General features: G+C 41.0%; 2 protein-coding genes across 15 annotated transcripts in view; one reads left to right on the plus strand and one right to left on the minus strand.

Annotated features, from left to right (window-relative positions):
• Positions 1-7,207, plus strand: part of LOC131957096 (myosin heavy chain, striated muscle) — a 40,132-nt gene extending 32,925 nt beyond the window's left edge. For 10 of the 14 annotated variants that reach the window (XM_059321789.1, XM_059321793.1, XM_059321785.1 and 7 more), the window contains 10 exons: positions 87-303; positions 438-678; positions 798-990; positions 1,189-1,317; positions 1,479-1,610; positions 2,083-2,322; positions 2,421-2,621; positions 2,878-3,036; positions 3,985-4,101; positions 6,236-7,207. In XM_059321789.1, coding sequence (XP_059177772.1) covers positions 87-303; positions 438-678; positions 798-990; positions 1,189-1,317; positions 1,479-1,610; positions 2,083-2,322; positions 2,421-2,621; positions 2,878-3,036; positions 3,985-4,056 — 1,584 coding nt within the window. In that variant the 3' untranslated portion in view covers positions 4,057-4,101; positions 6,236-7,207. Of the gene's footprint in view, positions 1-86; positions 304-437; positions 679-797; positions 991-1,188; positions 1,318-1,478; positions 1,611-2,082; positions 2,323-2,420; positions 2,622-2,877; positions 3,037-3,984; positions 4,102-4,636; positions 4,706-5,108; positions 5,158-5,378; positions 5,450-6,235 lie in introns of all 14 variants that reach the window. The other 4 variants (XM_059321795.1, XM_059321794.1, XM_059321796.1 and 1 more) reach the window with 4 other exon arrangements.
• An 847-nt stretch (positions 7,208-8,054) lies between these two features.
• Positions 8,055-18,735, minus strand: LOC131957100 (high-affinity choline transporter 1-like). Its single transcript, XM_059321802.1, has 11 exons — positions 18,523-18,735; positions 18,166-18,273; positions 17,018-17,173; positions 16,483-16,631; positions 15,916-16,068; positions 14,825-14,954; positions 14,181-14,407; positions 12,246-12,325; positions 12,016-12,213; positions 10,114-10,267; positions 8,055-8,720 (listed from the first exon to the last, which is right to left on the minus strand). The coding sequence occupies exons 1-11, from the start codon at positions 18,695-18,697 to the stop codon at positions 8,475-8,477; spliced, it is 1,776 nt and encodes a 591-aa protein (XP_059177785.1). The 5' UTR covers positions 18,698-18,735; the 3' UTR covers positions 8,055-8,474.
• Positions 18,736-20,528: the final 1,793 nt, after the last annotated feature.

The raw sequence follows: 20,528 nt of genomic DNA on the forward strand, positions 1-20,528 counted from the left end.
AACCAGTGTCCTTTATAGCTGATGCTCGATTGAGATAAAATACATATAATATTCAAGTGCCTCACAACATCTGATTCTCTTTCCAGTCTAACGCCAACGCCAACAACCTCGAGAAGAAACAACGCGGTTTCGACAAAACAATTTCCGAATGGCAAGCCAAGGCCAACGACCTCCAGGCTGAACTCGAGAACGCCCAGAAGGAAGCCAGAGGATACTCTGCTGAACTCTTCAGAACCAAGGCCCAGATTGAAGAGGCCCACGACCAGGTGGAGGCTCTTCGCCGTGAGAACAAGAACTTGGCTGGTACGTGAACGACTTCTCCCAATGGTGACAGATAATGTGCAATCTGTGTTTCATCAACTAAATACAGTTGAATCAACTTTACATTTCAAGATTGTTACTCTTTACATAATTTAAAATTATTCCTTGACTTGCAGATGAGATCCACGACCTGACCGACCAGTTGGGAGAGGGAGGCAGAAGCACACACGAGCTTGAGAAGTCACGCAAACGTCTTGAGCTTGAGAAGGAAGAGCTCCAGGCCGCCTTGGAGGAAGCCGAATCCGCCCTTGAGCAGGAGGAAGCCAAGGTCATGCGTGCACAGCTTGAGATCTCCTCAGTCAGAGCCGACATTGACCGCCGCATCCAGGACAAAGAAGAAGAGTTTGAGAACACTCGGTAGGTCTTTCCCGTCCCACAACAGCACTAACACTAGAACATTAGCTGTATATAAATATACACAGATCACATATATCTGCTAAAGATGTATGCTAAAATGTCAACGTTTTTCCCAACAGTCGCAACCACCAGCGTGCAATGGATTCCATGCAAGCCAGTCTTGAGGCTGAAGCTAAGGGTAAAGCTGAGGCTCTCCGCATCAAGAAGAAACTTGAGCAGGACATCAACGAGCTTGAGGTCGCCCTTGATCAGGCCAACAGAGGAAAAGCCGAATTCGAGAAGAACGTCAAAAAATACCAACAGACAATCAAGGTAAATTATAATTATATGGAACATTAATCTCTAATATTTCCCCCGAAAGCCCTTTCCTGAACGACTTTCAGAATTCCATTCCAAATATTTTTCAGAATATGCGTCAAAAATTACTCTAGATTTTCTTCATAATTTCCCTCTTGAATTATTATTTTACACATGTTAAAGTTCTAACCATGCTGTTCTAAACACCCACAGGAGATGCAGAGCCAGATTGAAGACGAACAGAGACAGAGAGAGGAGGCCCGTGAGGCATACAACTTGGCCGAGCGCCGCTGCACCCTTCTCACAGGAGAAATTGAAGAGCTTAGAAGCGCCCTTGAGCAGGTAACTAAGCAGACGTTATTTTATTTACCACCAAAACATGGTCTTCAGTTTCTAACTTACATAAAATTTTGATATTTTTTTAAAGAAAACTATACACAGTATTTATATGTAAATGCATGAGCTAAAGTAAGTGAATTAACGTGTGTTGTCTTTATCACCAGGCTGAGAGAGCCCGCAAGGGAGCTGAGAATGAGCTTAACGATGCCAACGACCGTGTCAACGAATTATCCGCACAGAACAGCTCCATCCAAGGCCAGAAGAGAAAGTTGGAGGGAGACGTCCAGGCTATGCAGGTCAGTTGTAAACAGAATCTAACTTAAACAGGATCTAGCTTAAACAGAATCTAACTTAAACAGAATCTAACTTAAACAGAATCTAACTTAAACAGAATATAACTTAAACAGAATCTAACTTAAACAGAATCTAACTTAAACAGAATCCGTCTCTAGCTGGTCATGTTAATTAGCAACCAGTAGAGCCATAAACTATCGTGTTAGGAAATAAATGAACAAGTTTGGAGTTTTTGTCAATGTCTTCCTTGGTCTATGAACCAATGTTTTCCTTGGTTTATGAACTGAAATCTTCCTTTGTTTATGTACCAATGTCTTCCTTTGTTTATGAACCAATGTCTGCCTTGGTCTATGTACCAATGTCTTCCTTTGTTTATGTACCAATGTCTTCCTTGGTCTATGCACCAATATCTTCCTTGGTCTATGTACCAATGTCTTTCTTTGATGTATGAACCATTGTCTTCCTTTACTCCAGACCGATCTGGATGAGATGAGCAACGAACTCCGATCATCTGAGGAACGCTCCAAGAAAGCCATGGCTGACGCCGCCAGACTCGCCGACGAGCTCCGCCAAGAGCAGGAACACAGCCTGCAGGTCGAGAAGTTGAGGAAGGGCTTGGAGGCCAACCTCAAGGACATTCAAGTACGTCTTGACGAGGCTGAGGCTCAAGCACTCAAGGGAGGCAAGAAGATGATCCAGAAACTCGAACAGAGAGTGAGTACTCATATTGTCAGCACTTTCATATTAAAAACATAGGCCTATATCTATAAATAGAATCACGTGATTACCATGTGATATGTTGACGTCTGCAGGTCAGAGAACTCGAGACCGAGTTGGACAACGAACAACGCAGACACGCCGAGACACAGAAGAACATGCGCAAGGCAGACCGCCGTCTTAAGGAGCTCGCCTTCCAGTCAGACGAGGACCGCAAGAACCAGGAGCGTCTCCAGGATCTGGTGGACAAACTCCAGAACAAGATCAAGACCTACAAGCGCCAAGTCGAGGAGGCTGTGAGTACACTTTCTCACATTCTAAGAGCACCTACAAACCATTCTGAACACAGATAATTCTACCACACAAACCTAGAACAAGACATGTCTACAAACCATTCTAAAGCTTAGATACATCTATCACAGAAAGCTATTAAAAAAAATTCCTTGCTGAATTTGAACACTAATTTTTGATCTATGAACTCTGACCTATTAAATTTGGCTTATGACCTCTGTACACTTTGACCTCAACTCTCCTTCCCTCTGTGTATCACAGGAGGAGATTGCTGCCATTAACTTGGCTAAATACCGCAAGGTACAAAACGAATTGGAAGATGCCGAGGAGCGTGCCGACTCTGCTGAGGGCTCATTGTCCAAACTGAGGGCCAAGAACAGGAGCTCCGTGTCCGTCTCACGCACCAGCGCGTCCCCAGGGGTAAGTGCCCCCACCCCCAGCAGCCTCGTCTGCATTTAGTTATCGAATTGTAGAATAATAAACCAACTAGACATATTTGTACATATAAATATATGGGCATTTTTAAAACAAAATTAAATAATAGTTTGATAGTACTAAATATTTAGAAGTACTTTAGGTATTTGACTTTGAATTTATAAATGTTAAATTTTTCCCTTTATTATATTGTATATTGTATATATTGTTTTATACTACATAATTATTATAATAGCCATACTACATGTATGGTATGTATGTATAAGAGAGATTTTGTAAATTTTTTCATTGTAACTTCACAGTTTATGTTCATATCACAATATATACCTCTTCTTATACACATCACCATGTCCATCTCAAGACAATCACATCATCATGTTCACCTTATTATACCCACCTCATTATTATTATGTACCTCACCATCACATCCATCTCATGACGTCCACCTCACCATTTATCTCACTATCACGTCCACCTCACCATGCCCATCTCACCATGCCCACTTCACCACCTCACCATGCCCACCTCACCACCTCACCACCTTACCACCTCACCATGCCCACCTCACCACCTCACCACCTCACCATGCCCATCTCACCATGTCCACCTCACCACCTCACCACCTCACCCCACCATCTCACCATCTCACCATGTCCACCTCACCACCTCACCATCTCACCGTCTACCTCACCATGCCCACCTCACCACACCCACCTCACCACCTCACCACCTCACCATGCCCATCTCACCATGTCCACCTCACCACCTCACCACCTCACCCCACCATCTCACCATGTCCACCTCACCACCTCACCATCTCACCGTCTACCTCACCATGCCCACCTCACCACACCCACCTCACCACCTCACCCCCTCACCACCTCATCACCTCACCACCTCACCACCTCACCATCTCACCACTAACCTCCACAGTTCCCCGGCCCCAGTTCCGCCACCCGAGGGCTCAGCACGGACAGATCAGGCCGCGCCCCCTCCCAATCCTAAGTCCGGATGTTATCAAATCTTAGCTTTAAACAAATTACTTGCGAGGTAACAGGGCCACCCCTAGAGATGTTGTAGGATCGAATCCTTGCTAGCCTAGTTAGAGATAACCCACGAATATGCTGCACGAAAACACAAATATATATCTGTATGTATGTAGTACTCTCTTGAGAATGCTGTATGATAATCTTTTTTGAATTCGGCTTTTAATTTATTCCAATATGGTTACATTACAAAGTAAACAATGAAACATTGGGTGTAGTGTAGCACAGTAGATAGAGTCTGCGCTATATTTCTGCTTGGTTTTGTTCGAGTGTCTAGCAGATGCTGATTCGCTACAGGGACCAGGCTACCTACGTCTCTAGCATCCGTTGTCCAAACGTCACTAGAGCCCCCTTTTTTCCATTAAACCCCATGTAGTGTTGGAATATTTCCCCACCAACTCCTCCAAGACACTAGTCAAGTAGATATTATACCTAACTAACCAACATACCCTTCATCATCCTTTGTACACTGTGTGCTGTACGCTGTATGCTGTACGCTGTGTGCTGTACGCTATAAGCCTCCCATTTCTCTGCTCCAGCAAGCAGCCACCCCCTCAGCCCCCAGCAGACGAGATAGGAGCGCCGAATAGATCATTAGTAAGCCAAAGGTCACTGACCTCACGTCCACTGACCTCCACCTAATGGCTGGCTTAGTCAAGATTAATAATAACACCATAATTAATTACTCACTTAACCCCTATTAAACAAACAGGCAAACTTTTTTTAGCAGTTATCGTAGACTCCTAGACCACGCTGTGAGTGGGCTTCGAACCCCCGACCCTAAGCTAGTGTAGTGATTGTTGCATGGTACAAGTATAGTTTTATCTTAGCCTAGATCGTGTTGTATGTATGGCTTGTAACTGTTGTAAACATCACACCAACACGTTCAGCGGTGTAGCGGTGAACTTCGCTCACACACAAACAACAACACCAAGAGCACGCTACGCCGCTGAACACAACATCACCATGGTAACCATATAAACACTAAACAACTTTTTTATTGTGAAACAGACCAGCATCTCCGTGCAAAGGACTACTGAGATAATTTCCTCTTAAGCCAGTAAGACGGATGGCCTTTCTTCTCTCTAACCCCACTGCCTCCTACTCAAGATGATTGTAACACGCTTACTTTGAGTGGACCTTTCTCATTCTTGCTTCGTACTGATCACTTGTTAACATGCTATTATATTTTATTTCTCGCTCAGACATTCAATATTTTGTTGTTTTTTTTTTCTTTGATGTTCTCATGGTTCTTCTTTCTTCCCATTCGGCACAAACTAGTCGAGCACCGTAGTAAAGCAGCGAATCACCCAGTCCGTGTCTCGCACCATTAAAACTGCATAAACGATGACGTAAGCAAGATGGCGACTGTTTCTCCATCCCACTTGCAGTTGGTTTTCACCTTTAAATCCACAAGGACATAACATTTCTGCTAATACTTTTCCAAACCCATTTAAAAAAAAAAAAGCGAAAGGAAAGAGCAACCATGTGCCAACCTTGTGCCAACTTTGTGCCAACCTCGTTCCAACCTTGTGCCAACCCAGCATGTAAATTATCCGGGTTGCCACAAACCCTACTTTGGGGTGTTATTTCTGTTTGACCCCTTCTATCTGAGAATTCACTAATTCCCCAGCAAGAACCCACAAAGATCTACAACCTTCTGGAAAAAAATAATCTATTTCTACATCCGATCCATTCTTTATTTTTATTTAATTAATATTTCACTACTTCTAATTCGACATCCGAATGACACATACATATACCAGTAACACTATACAAGTAATCCCTAATGTTTGCACGAGCCATTAACTTTTGAAATGCGCATGCTGTTAATCTATGATAATTAAAACCAATTTGCTAAAATTATTGCTAATATTATATTAAATTGCATTTTAGTTCTGAAGGAAAATTTACATATCTAAAAATTAACAAATAAGCTGCTCATTTTAACAAATATAACGATATGATCGCGAGATAATATTGCTTAGATTCATATTGGTTGTTTGGTTTAATAAGTAGCCTACATTTATAACTAAACACATGTCTTTTAAAATGGAAATATTTATATTTTTATTATATGGAGATTATCATGTGACTTAGAGCAATTTGTTGACCTGCCTCTACCATTGTTTCCACAGTCTCCAACTTTCTAACACCATCACAACATCCAAACAAGGAACATCATCTAGTGAGGCAAACATCTGCACCTCGGTCATGTCCGATGACGACATGACATCATCATCTGCATGACGTCACCGCGCATCATCGGACACGTCACGACGATGATTCTAAAACTGAACCTCGATTTGATATTTTATATGTTTACAAAGATGTCAGCGGAAATGAAATGTGACGTATATTTAATGAGCGAAAGTCAATTTTTGTGATGTTAATTTTTCTATACTAGATTGCAACATCATTGTTTTATGGGTGTGGTGTGGTAGAGAATACGTATTAATTTATTTTTCTTATATTTTTTTCTGTACAAAGTCCTTTTTATATCCACTGATCTATGTCAACGAAAAAGATAAATAAACTTATATAGGTCAGAAACTATTTTTAACTTTGTATGCATTCACGCATGTCTGTATTTCTCATTCATCGTAGCCTCGATATAGTCTTCCCATGTTAGAATGGACAACCTTCCGGTTCGCTTATGCTATATATAGACATCGGGTATTCCCCGAAAGCCGGCTACCCTAGTCTTCTCAATGAGAGAAATAGTGTATAAATGTATATGCTTACACGTACTATGTATATTTCAACTCGCTTCATACGTGTTGATCAGAAGCTGTGTTGTAAATCAACACGAAAAAAAACAACGATGACAATACAATAATATATAGTGTGCTGGCTAAATTAGATTTTATTTATTTTAAATTATTTATATATAAATATATACAAAAAGCTTCGAATCAACAAGGTTAGAAGTGAGTTCTCATACAGGGCGAATTTCGGATTGGTTTGTTTCTTTTTAGCGTTTCATCCGTGTATGATAAAACAGGCTGTCCCTCTGTCTTCCCGTTGATGAGTCACCATTTATTTTTGACCTGTCATTGTAAAGGTATCAAGAATTGTATGTTGGTTAAATAAACAACAGTACGAACATCGACACGGCTTGGAGATTCTCATATGTTGTGTTGGTTATGTTAATGTGTTGACCAGAGTTAGAGCTCGCATCTGCCTCACTAGAGCCTAACCTTGACCTAAACAAGCCTAATCGGGTTAAAATTTTATTTTCCCCGCGGGCTTTGTTAGGTAAAGCGTTGTAGAATGTAATTAATAAAACACGTGCAATTATTTTAAAAGTGGATAATTTATTCGTAAAAGCTGACAAATTCTTTACCAGTTAAATAATAAAGTCTGTCTAAATGAAAGAATGGACAAGTATTCTTGTTATTATTTGTTGTCACTTGCTATTATCTTGACAAAACGCAGCAAAGTGCAATTCATCAAATCTCTGATGCTCTCTAGAAAAGAAGTGAATTTTATTTTAGCAAACTAACTTTAAAAAGAGCTTGTCAACAAGGAGGGTTTTCTAATGTAGTATTTCTACTACATAAGTAAAAAAAATACTTAAGAAAAACAACAATTTTCATTCAGAAAAAAATAAATGTTTTTATTTTAAAAAAATTGAAACTAGAAATTATTTAAATAATAAAAGCAAAATGCAAAACATGATAATAACATACACATAATAACACGAAGACTGGTAGCATACCTGAACAAAATTAATAGAATAACTCAGGTTTTAAGCAAACATCACAGATTTTAAGCATACTTCACAGGTTTTAAGCATGTCACTGCTTAAAAGCATACTTCACAGATTTTAAGCATACTTCGCAGATTTTAAGCATTCTTCGCAGATTTTAAGCATACTTCCCAGGAAACCAATCTAATCAAGACACATTGCAAATGTCGCTGCAACAATTACAACTTACATCACACACCCTGGAAACGAGTCTATCAGCTCTAATGGGACATGTTTTATCTCAGTGATGGTTGGACAAGATGGTCTCTATGTCTAATGCCTAGATCAAACCTAGCCTCGAAACTGTCAACGCTAAATTTTTCAAACACAAATTTTAAAGTAAAGAAAAAGAAGCTTTACAAGTCTTGGACCAAATAAAATATAATACAAAATAAATAATTATTTAAAAATAATTAAAATGGAAATTTTTTTATTAGTATGTGGTCTATATCTTACCGACACCAATTTATTTACTTTGGAATCATTCTGCCGACTAAGGAAACATAAGTTTTACTTTTATAAGGCAGTCTATAACATAAAAAATACAGGATATGTTTTACTACGTAATAGCTGAATGAACATTTAAACAGCTTGGATCACTGTTATAGTCTAACATTTTGTTTTGGTCAAACACCAACACTGTCACCATCTTTATGTATGATAGCTTGCAACGTTGGGGTACTGAAGAGGTATCTTTGGTCAGAATTGCTTCCCCTGAATCGTACATTATCTCCCTTGATTTGATCACTGCCCCTCTCCCCTACACAGTGGGTGTCAGAAGATGTGTTGGTGAGCACTGTGTCAATGCTGACCACTGATGTACTGCTCACGCTGACCAGCTGGGTCGATGAAACGCCGCTGTCTTTAAGATGCTGGGGAACCGAACATGTAAAACATGTTACTGAGTGCCAAAGGTACCTTCCAGTTTGGTGTCGTCTGCTTAGCAAAAGAAACAGAGTACTCCCGAATTGTAGACACGGTGTATAGAAAACCAAGGGAGTAGCAGGTAGTAAAATTCCCAGCTTCATTAACCTTTACTAATAAAGCTAATTATTCGATACAAATGTCAATTAGGATCTCAGTTGATGTATGCATTAAAAAGATGACATAACACATATAAGACGGCGTGGCCTAAGCGGTAGAACGCTAGGCTGCTAACCCGAAAGTTCCTGAGTTCACCCAGCTTTGATGGGTACCTAACTCATGTTTAGGGAAAGTAAAGGCGGCTGGGCATAGTGCTGACCACGCCTCCCTTCACATGCCGAGATCAAGAAACGTGAACTCTACTTCATCTTCCCCGTAGATCGCTAGTCTAAAGAAGATTCTTTACTTTTTAACACGTTTTTATTAACTCAGCTTCGCGTGTGTTTGTTGTTAAAATTGACATCGAAAATTAGCCCACTTCTGATTGCTCTATAGATCTGAAATTCGGCATGCAGGCTACTTTCGCCTAACAATTTCAGATGCAATCATAAAAACTAGCAATTAGAGACCGTAATTAGCTTAATTTAATTACGCCCTAAGGACCATAAAATTGAGGACATGATTTCTAAAGATACCGACAAGACTGGAGGCCTATTGACACAGTTACTTCGGCCCCAATCGATGTGAGCGCGCTGGCCGTGATATATAGTGGTTAGTACTTCGCGTTGTGGCCGCGACAACCCAGGTTCGAATCCTGGTCGCTCAAGATTTTTAGTCCGTGTATTTATAAACACTTAGTCAAGTCATACTTAATCAAGTCATTAGATAGAGTAGAAAATAAACTATATAAAAAAACTTTTTTTAAAAACCACGTTTTTCATGTGTAGCAACGGACTAAAAAGGAGAAAATAAAATACTTAAAAAAAACTTTTTAAAAAACCACGTTTTTCTTGTGGACTAAAAAGTAGAAAATAACTATTTACATACATTTGATGACAAAAAACGTGGGTCGGGCAGATGGGTCGGGAAATTTGATGGTGAACGTACCCACGTTTTTTGTCATCAAATGTATGTAAATAGTTATTTTCTACTTTTTAGTCCACAAGAAAAACGTGGTTTTTTAAAAAGTTTTTTTTTAAGTATTTTATATAATACCATGGATCGTGCATGGGATCAAAAGGGGAGTAATCGTGTCACAAGGGACCTTATCAGGGATCGAAATGTACTTCTTAAAGCTAAAGAGATGACCACATGAAAATAAAATGTAAAAAAAAAAAGTTTATTATAGAAAAACACAAGGGGTCATAAGGGGTCACGTGAGGGGTTATGTCTAGGTCTCACCTGGAAACACCTGTAGAAGTCATATTTTAACGGCACCACCTGGTATCTAAACAGGAAGTCGATGGTGTAGGAGACGACGATCAGCGTGAAGAGGGAGAGAAGCATGGACATCGTCCTAAAGGGGAATAATTGGGTCTCCGTGTTCGTGTCGTACCTGGGGAGGAACGACCAGGGTCAGACAGTTCACTTGAGTGGCGCGGGTAGGGGGTGTCATGGGGGGAAGGGGGGGGGGTAGAGCCCCCGTCGCCGAACATTAAAGTTGTCAGAAAATATGTTACAGCCACTGGCGACGGTATGCTCGTGCTAATTATGTTTACATTTTTAAAATATCGCATGCAGTAAACACAAACATTGTACATGTATATATATATATATATATATATATATATATATATATATATATATATATATATATATATATATATATATATATATATATATATATATATATATATATATGTAGTTAATGTTTAGATGAAGAAACGGAGTCTACTACTTTCCATTAAATACAATTTTGTCTCAAGGGACACAACCAATTATTTTGTCTCCAAAGTAGCTTTAGAATATAAAAAGCTTATAAGTTAAACATTTAAAAAAACTTTTGTTATCTATTACCGCACTAATTATAAATATTACATTTTTCACAAAAGCGTTTGCACATATTTTATTATCTTTGATTTTATAAATTAGGATTTAGCTATAAACAGAATACAAAACTGTTAGCTCTGTTGAACGCCTAACTTAAAGACTAACGGACCGTTAACTAAAACTATTCCTGGGTAAACTGGAATATCTTTTTTCGACTTCTTCCAAGATGGAATGTTTTTATTTATATTTTGACATTTTGTATTAGATCTATGAATAAGTAAACCATTTTAAACGAATGAAAGTAGGCTACAAGTAAGAAAGAAATATTACTATTGTAAATCTGTATCAGTCCTCACAAGCCGATGATGAAAACTGTAATACTAAAGCGAACACACACAACTGACGCTGTAAATTACATGTCTGAGGCGGGGAAAAAAATAGAAAAAAAAAAATTCCAAGGATCACCCAATCAGTTTCTCCGCAGTTATCAAAGAGCTACTGTTCAACTTCTAAGGATGGGAAGCCAAAAACCCCTAAAGCTACAGATAACTAAGAACCAACATGACAAGCCAACATTTCTCCATCTAAACTAGCATCTCCTAAAGTTTCTGAACCCCGTCGAAAAGGGAAACACAAAAAAGGTTGAAGAAACTGACTTCAGCTTTGATTCATACAGCTGTAGGAACTAGAAACTCAAATGAAATCCTTTAGGAAATCTCAACCTTCTGCAAATGAAAAGGCATCTTAATTCTTGAAAACTTTTCTGTTTGATGTATATAGTTTTCATTGGCTCCTTCAGTTTGAATTCTGTGTTAAATTATTCCAGAATTGGAGATTATTTCTGATTGTTACAGTCAGGTGTTGATTTAGAAGCCATTGAAAAGTTATAACACCATTTTCGTAATGTTTCTTAATATATATATAGGCTATTACTATTTATATTTTGAAGCCAGATTATTAGAATCTTAATTAAGTTCAGTGATTCAATTAAGATATTAGCTTAGTGATGTCCCCTAAACTTTCTAGAATCTTCTTATATAACACTACGGGGATAGCAACTGGAGATATAGACATGATTTTTAATCAATTTTTAAACACTTAAATTTTTAAAAATTAGAATAGAATCTCGTAGAAAAATGAATTGCGCACCAAGTGAACAGCAAACATGATTGTTTTGGTCTGTAAAGTGCGACCCAGTGCGTACAATTCTAAAATCGCTACACTAGGTTGGCTGCTAGAATTAAGTTAAGATTAGGTCTTCCTCTACTGGTCCAATATGTCCGGATCCTTTAGAAGTTTTACAAAACGTCTTACCAAGGGAAGATGATCGTTGCCGGCAGACTAAGGCCCTTCTCGCCACCAAGCAGCCGGACAACTAGCCCCACCACAAAGGCGGACAGGGAGCCGTAGGAGTTGCTCCCCTTGAGGTACATGACGCAGACCAGCTGGGGGAAGAGGATGACGTAGACAAAGTCTGAGCACAAGAGGAACAGGTAGTAGATAGAGTTGACCACAAGAGGAACAGGTAGTAGATGGAGTTGACGGAGATGGCCATTGCGCATGACATGGCGGTGATGACGACTTGAGAGACCCGCATCACCCACACAATCTTGGTTTCTGAGGGCTGGGGACAATATGAGACGTGAAAATAACAAATTATTCATGTAGTAATTGTTATTTTACATGCAATTAGTGATCATGCTGAAATTGTTTGTAGGAGTAATTTATATCTACTGTCTCCCCATAATTTGGATACAAAATAGAGTTAATTATAAAAACATGCAGTAATGTTGGAGGTTTTACAAATATTGTATAACCAGTATTAAAGGCAGGGGCGTAGCGAGGGGGGGGGTGCGGATCGCACGCACCGGGTGACACCATTTAGGGGGGTGACACCAAGGCAAAAAATAGCAAAATATATAGAGAAAAACTCGAGGGGGGGTGCAAATGGAAAACTTGAGGTGGGGGTGCAAATCGAAAGTTTGAGGGGGGGGGGGGGGTGCAAATCGAAAATTTGAAAGTTTGTCCCCGGGAAGGGTCGCTACGCCTCTGTGGGGTGACACCATTAAGTGCCGCACCGGGTGACACCCGACCTCGCTACGCCACTGATTAAAGGTATGAATATCGGTTAAGGTTAGTGTTACATTATGTCGTTATGACTAGCAAAGAAGTCAGGTAATGCATTTTTAAGACTAGTTATTTTTGGTTACAAGTTTTATATATTTATCTGTCTTAAAAATGCCGAGGAGGAAGAGAAATATTTCTTCCATAATCAGCTTTAGAAATAAATGATTCTACTCAGTACTAGATTTATTTTTAAAAATATGATCAACATTTGTAAATTCCGTTGTATGTGTACCCTAATTTACACGATCTGTGTATGTGTACCCTGTTTAACGTGATCTGTGACTACATGTTTACATGACATCTGACCTTTGGTGTTGTCCCTACCTCTCTGTGACCCCTGCTCTTCATAACCCCTGACCTCAACCCTCCCGACCTTCTCTCTATAAACCCTGGTGTAGATGACCCCTGACCTCAACCCCCAACCTTCTCTCTATAAACCCTCGTGTAGATGACCTCTTGTGTCCCTACCTTCTCTCTGTAACCCCTACTGTATATGACCCCTAACCTCTACCCTCCCTACCTTCTCTCTATAAAATCTATTGAGATGACCCCTAACCCCTGACCTCTACCCTACCTTCTCTCTATAAACCCTAGTGTAGATGACCCCTGACCTCTACCCTACCTTCTCTCTATAAACCCTAGTGTAGATGATCCCTGACCTCTACCCTCCCTACCTTCTCTCTATAAACCCTAGTGTAGATGACCCCTGACCTCTACCTACCTTCTCTCTATAAACCCTAGTGTAGATGATCCCTGACCTCTACCCTCCCTACCTTCTCTCTATAAACCCTAGTGTAGATGACCCCTGACCTCTACCTACCTTCTCTCTATAAACCCTAGTGTAGATGATCCCTGACCTCTACCCTCCCTACCTTCTCTCTATAAACTCTAGTGTAGATGACCCCTGACCTCTACCCTCCCTTCTCTCTATAAACTCTAGTGTAGATGACCCCTGACCTCTACCCTCCCTTCTCTCTATAAACTCTAGTGTAGATGATCCCTGACCTCTACCCTCCCTTCTCTCTATAAACTCTAGTGTAGATGATCCCTGACCTCTACCCTCCCTTCTCTCTATAAACTCTAGTGTAGATGATCCCTGACCTCTACCCTCCCTTCTCTCTATAAACTCTAGTGTAGATGATCCCTGACCTCTACCCTCCCTTCTCTCTATAAACTCTAGTGTAGATGACCCCTGACCTCTACCCTACCTTCTCTCTATAAACTCTAGTGTAGATGATCCCTGACCTCTACCCTCCCTTCTCTCTATAAACTCTAGTGTAGATGACCCCTGACCTCTACCCTCCCTTCTCTCTATAAACTCTAGTGTAGATGACCCCTGACCTCTACCCTACCTTCTCTCTATAAACCCTAGTGTAGATGACGCCGAAGACGTTCCTGGCAAACATGCAGCTGGAGGACAAGATGGAGGAATCCGTGGACGACATGACGGCGGCCGACACGGCACCGAGGCCGATAAAAGTCACCGCAGTCGGGCACAGGTACCGCATGACTAGGGGTAGCGTCAGGGTGCGGTCAGATGCCAGAAGTCTTGGACTCCCGTACTCAGTCTGGTTCCAGTCTGTCGAGATAAGCTATTAGTCACGTGATGGACATACAGGTAAACACACCATCATGTTATCTCAAATTATAACTGGTGATTGTGAAAAAACAAATTACAGCTCCCATTAAGGTGACACAACCTACCTGTGGAAGCCGCTACACAACCTACCTGTGGAAGCCGCTTCACAACCTACCTGTGGAAGCCGCTACACAACCTACCTGTGGAAGCCGCTACACAACCTACCTGTGGAAGCCGCTTCACAACCTACCTGTTGAAGCCGCTACACAACCTACTGTGGAAGCCGCTTCACAACCTAGCTGTGGAAGCCGCTTCACAACCTACCTGTTGAAGCCGCTACAGCTCCCATTAAGGTGACACAACCTACCAGTTGAAGCCGCTACACAACCTACCAGTTGAAGCCGCTACACAACCTACCCGTGGAAGCCGCTACAGCTCCCATTAAAACAGCCGGTACAGCCATGATGACGCAGCCAACAGCCGACAGGATGCTGAGAGTTTTAGCCACGTAGACTGTCTTAGCTGCTAGAGCCCTCTGCCAATATACCTGTGGAACAAGGTGACATTTAGTACACCTGAGTAACAAGGTGACATTTAGTGCACCTGGGTAGCAAGGTGACATTTAGTACACCTGGGTTGCAAGGTGGCATTTAGTACACCTGTGGAATAAGGTGACATTTAGTACACCTGTGGAACAAGGTGACATTTAGTACACCTGTGGAACAAGGTGACATTTAGTACACCTGTGGAGCAAGGTGACATTTAGTTAACCTGTGGAACAAGGTGACATTTAGTACAGATGGGTAACGGTGACATTTGGTACACATGCAGAACAATAAGTACACCATTAGAAAAATGTATGAAATTTAGTACATGTGTGACAAAATGACATTTAGTACCCGTGTAACCAAATGACAATGAGTACACCAGTGCGACTTAATGGCATTTATGTACACAAGTAAAACAATGGTACATTTAGTTCACGGGTGTAGGGAATAAGAATTTGGCGCAAACAAATTTGTTTAATTTGATGCCTTCTTTGTCCCATCAATAATAAATAAATTTTTGTGGAGTATTAAAATTTAAAATGAAGCATCCATTAGCCAAAGTCTCAATGTTAAAGTACAGAAATGTAATTACGAATCCAGTGAGGCGTTCAGTGTTTTCATTTTTATCTAGGCATGAGTGAAATGTGTGAACAAAACGGAAATAACCCAACATTTACGTGGTTACAACAAGACGGTTGCGGATGTTTTCTTGGGTGTTCGTGGCTAAGTTGACACGATTTGAGTTACTTATGTTTATAGTTACGTTAGATGAATGTCACAGATATGGGAGTTGTGTAGCTTGTAGAAATTCGTGTTGTTTAATTAAAATAAATACAAATGGTTGTGTGTGTATGGTGTGGTGTTTGTTATAGAGGTTCAGTTAATTAATTAAAATGATCTCACACAGATCTCACAATGATCTACCTGCCAGGGAATGCCACCAAAACTTTCCCCACCTACCTGCCAGGGAATGCCACCAAAGATGAGCAGCAGGCCGAAGTCCACATAGTTGCCGATGTATGCCGGGTCCAGAGTGCCGTACCACAGGTCCGAGCTGTTGGTTGTTATTGGCAGTGTCGCCTCGTGTAGCATAGCGAATGGGACACAGATCCACTGCAACAGCCAAATAATTTTCTATCAACATTCAAGGGATAGCTTGGCCGAGCGGTTGAGAGCTAGACTCGTAAACTAAAAGTCTCTAGTTCGAAACTGTGTTGAAGTCTGTAGAACTTCCCTGAGTCCACCCAGCTATGCCGAGGTCACTGAAAGAAATGAACTCTACTTGGTCCTCCACATTTGTCTTGGGCTCGAACGGGGAAAAATGACGATTCAACTGTTTAACAACTGTCAGAGTGCTAGCTATGACAGCTACAAAGAATTCAGCCTTTTATAACTTGGTTGGATTAAGGCATGCATGCTCTTGAACAGACGGAATTAACAAAGCATTCTGGCATATCATTTATCATAATGACACCACATATTTTGAAAAAAAAACTCATTATAACTAGTGTGTAAAGCTGAACTGACCAGGCCAATGAAGATACAGATGAGCTGGACAACGTCCGTGTAGGCCACCGAGTAGAGCCCGCCTACCAGTGTGTAGCAGAGGGCGAAGGCTGCTGACACGACGGTGGCTACCACAAGGTCAAGTTCAAGGACAACCTTCAAGGTCGCTCCTAAAGAAAACATACCCAATACGTGTGAGGCTAAGATAAGGGCATGATAAAGTTATGACTTGTTGTACTCACTGAAGAGATGAGTCATTACACAGAGTTTAGTGCTGCTTGTTTGAGAATGATGATAACCCTGGTATTTAAGACAAGTTAACTCAGTTGAATACACAGCTATTTAAAACATAAAATACTCGATTTATTAGTCGATTATTTTATACTCGTCTTAAATAATTAAGTTTACTATAAATTATCTTAATTTAATTAAAAAAAAACAACTAGAGGATGGTGTGAGGGATTTAGTGTAGACACTAGTATGTCCACGTGACTGTAGACACGAGTATGTCCACGTGACTATGCCGAGACCACCACCTCCATGGACAACGACCTACCAAGAGACGCCAGTATGGAGGCCGACCAGAAGACGTCCCCACTGAGTGCTGGGATGTAGAGCAGGCAATTCATCAGGTCTCCGTACTTCCAGTGGAAGGGGTCCAACATTGTGATGAAGCCAGAACTACGCATCTTGGTGGCGAAGAAAAACCCACCTACAAGAAGACAAGCAATAGGACTGGTAAGTAGGTCACCAACCAGTTCTATGGCACATGCAGGTTTTATTGAGCCGTAAAACTGGTGGGTGACCTACTTACCAGCCCAATTAGAGGTAGTTTAATAAACTCAATAGGATAAATCAATAGCTCAATATGTTTAGCTTTACGTACACCAAGAAGATGTTTAAATGTTTAGATCTAAACATTCCTCAGGTTAAAAAAGTAAAATTTAAAATAGATTGTATTCACTAGCTCTCGGCTAGATGTTTATCAATACAGTGTAAAATCGATACACAGACAAATATACACAGGCTTTTTAGGAAAGAAAAAGCCCTAGTATTTCTCGAAGGCTATTGTATCTACTTGATACAATTGTAAACTGTTGTATATTTATAGATATATACTTTAGTTATGATCCGGACATATGTAAAGATTAATACATGGAGACAAGTAAGTGGAACGGGACAGCTAACCCTTAAGTCTCGAGTTCGGATTCCGGGCTCAAGTCTGTAGGAGTCAACCCAGCTTTGATTAGTACCTGACTCTCGTTAGGGAAACTAAGGCGGTTGGTTATAGTGTTGACCAAACACATCTCACTGTATGTCGAGCTTACTGAAACTGAAGAACTCTACTTCATCTGCCCCATGTTTCTTTTGAACGAACGGGGAGGATGATCATGATAAGTCTGACAAATGTTTTTTATCTTTGTATAGACTAAAGAATGACTATAGAAGTGGGACTATGTCTAGGTCTATGTGTAGGAAATGGCTAGACAAGAAAGATGGACTCACCAAAGAGAGGACTGACAAGAAAGATGGACTCACCAAAGATAGGACTGACTAGAAAGATGGACTCACCAAAGAGAGGACTGACAAGAAAGATGGACTCACCAAAGAGAGGACTGACAAGAAAGATGGACTCACTAAAGAGAGGACTGACAAGAAAGATGAACTCACCAAAGAGAGGACTGACAAGAAAGATGGACTCACCAAAAAGTAGACTGAGGCTGTACCCTATAGGAGCCTGACACCACACCAGTCCATCAAAGGCTACGACCTCGGTGCTGCCATTAATGTATCCGCCACCTACCCACGTAGCTAGCAAATTAAAAAAAAACAACATATTCCATTTAACACTGCTCGTATTGGCAAAAGCACCTTAGGTGCGCGATTGCATGTGCGACGAAAAAGTCTTTATAAAAAAATATTAATAGCCTAGTGACCGTTGCATTTTTTCCTCGACGGGAGAAATCTACTAGTATTTTATGTTTGATAAAAACACTGTCATTAGTATGAATCGAAGCAAAAGATTAGCACAAGTATGAAGTAAAACTAACTAAAACTGACCTGTCATAGTAAATGATCCAATAAATAAACCAATCGATCTATTGGCCAACATGACGTCATCAATACGCAGCTGTGTGGCCCTGATCCCCGCCTTCCTGGCGGCCCAGATCCCGATGGCCAATATGACCAGATAAAAGACCAGGATGGCCACAAGGCCTGGGACATACACCGCCATCTTGTTGGCCAAACTGTGGATGGCTGAACAACTGAAACGTTAATTTTTTAGACTTTTCCCTGAATCGACCGTTGACTGTCTGAACTTTTCCCCGACACGACCGTTGACTGTGGACTTTTCCCTGACACGACCGTTGACTGTCTGAACTTTTCCTGACACGACCGTTGACTGTTTGGACTTTTCCCTCACACGACCGTTCACTGTCTGAACTTTTCCTGACACGACCGTTGACTGTTTGGACTTTTCCCTCACACGACCGTTGACTGTCTAGACTTTTCCCTGACACGACCGTTCACTGTCTGAACTTTTCCCTGACACGACCGTTGACTGAACTTTTCCCTGACACGACCGTTCACTGTCTGAACTTTTCCCTGACACGACCGTTGGCTGTCTGAACTTTTCCCTGACACGACCGTTGACTGTGGACTTTTCCCTGACACGACCGTTGACTGTCTGAACTTTTCCCTCACACGACCGTTGACGACCGATGTCTCTAGTTTGCCTCTAGATCGCTGGTTTGCCTCTAATCCAGCCTACACAAATGTCTGTGTAAGCCGATAACTTGAACTAAAGTTGGTATAAAAAACCTGATGGTCGCATGCTTCAGTTGCTGCATGTTACACGTACGATAGGCTTAGATGCTGCTTTGTTTAACGAACAGGTGTAATTGATTCGATACACTCAACACACAGATCTACTTACATTCGTGATAGCGGCTTAGGTGAATGGTAACAGTAGATATGTACGCTAGAAGCTTACAAAGATGCATACAGCTTACATGAAAGATAGTAGCTGACATATAAGCTAACAGATTATTTCAACAAATACTGTCAAGTCTTGCTTACAAGACACGTGTGGTCAGGCGCCTGTAAGTTTCGTCGTCTGAAGAACTTGGTTACAGGTGCAGCAAAAGTTACCTGAACTTACCTGTGTTACTCATGCACTTACATTTGATGGTGTTTGATCCGGGTTAAGCCCCATAACACAATCTTGTTTTGACATTAGCGTGCCTCTGTCTGTTATAAATATCTATATGTGTTACTATTTGTCTATTTGTCCAACTTCTGTCTATACGTGTTTGTGTTTGTATTTGTCTATTTGTAAAATTTTGTGGGTCTGATTTTTATTTTGGTGTCGCCTGACAGCATCTACTGTGACTGCATCAACAGGTATAGGTGTATTAAAGTAACAATGTGTATGAGATTATGTTACACCGGGTGTAGGTCTAGTTGCCAATGTTGCACCGGGTGTAGGTCTAGTTGCCAAATGTGTATGTGATTATGTTGGGCGAGTTTTACTGGGGACAAACAAGTCACGTGATCCGTGTTGAATCTGTTACACATTTAATGGTTCGGTTATATGGGCACCTCATGACATGTTACGTGGGCACCTCATGACATGTTACGTGGGCACCTCATGACATGTTACGTGGGCACCTCATGACATGTCACGTGGGCACCTCATGACATGTCACGTGGGCACCTCATGACATGTTACGTGGGCACCTCATGACATGTTACGTGGGCACCTCATGACATGTTACATGGACACCTCCACAGTGTTACATGTACACCTCTATATATGTCATTTGAACACCTCTTTATGGGTCATACGAAGACATTTATAACAGTCATATTAACACATCTAATTATGTCATGTAAACACCTCTATACAGAGGCGTAGCGACCGGGGGGGGGGTACATATGTCCCCGGGCGCCGCCCCTAGGGGCACCAAAATAAACTCATTTTAGCTGCTATTTTGAATTATATATATAAAAATATATGGGGGGGGGGGGGTGCCACATTGAAATTTGTCTTCAGCGCCGGGAGG

This window comes from Physella acuta, unplaced genomic scaffold (genome assembly GCF_028476545.2).
Source record: "Physella acuta isolate Inbredline_101_S28 unplaced genomic scaffold, ASM2847654v3 ptg001206l, whole genome shotgun sequence".
Taxonomy (NCBI): Eukaryota; Metazoa; Mollusca; class Gastropoda; family Physidae; genus Physella; species Physella acuta.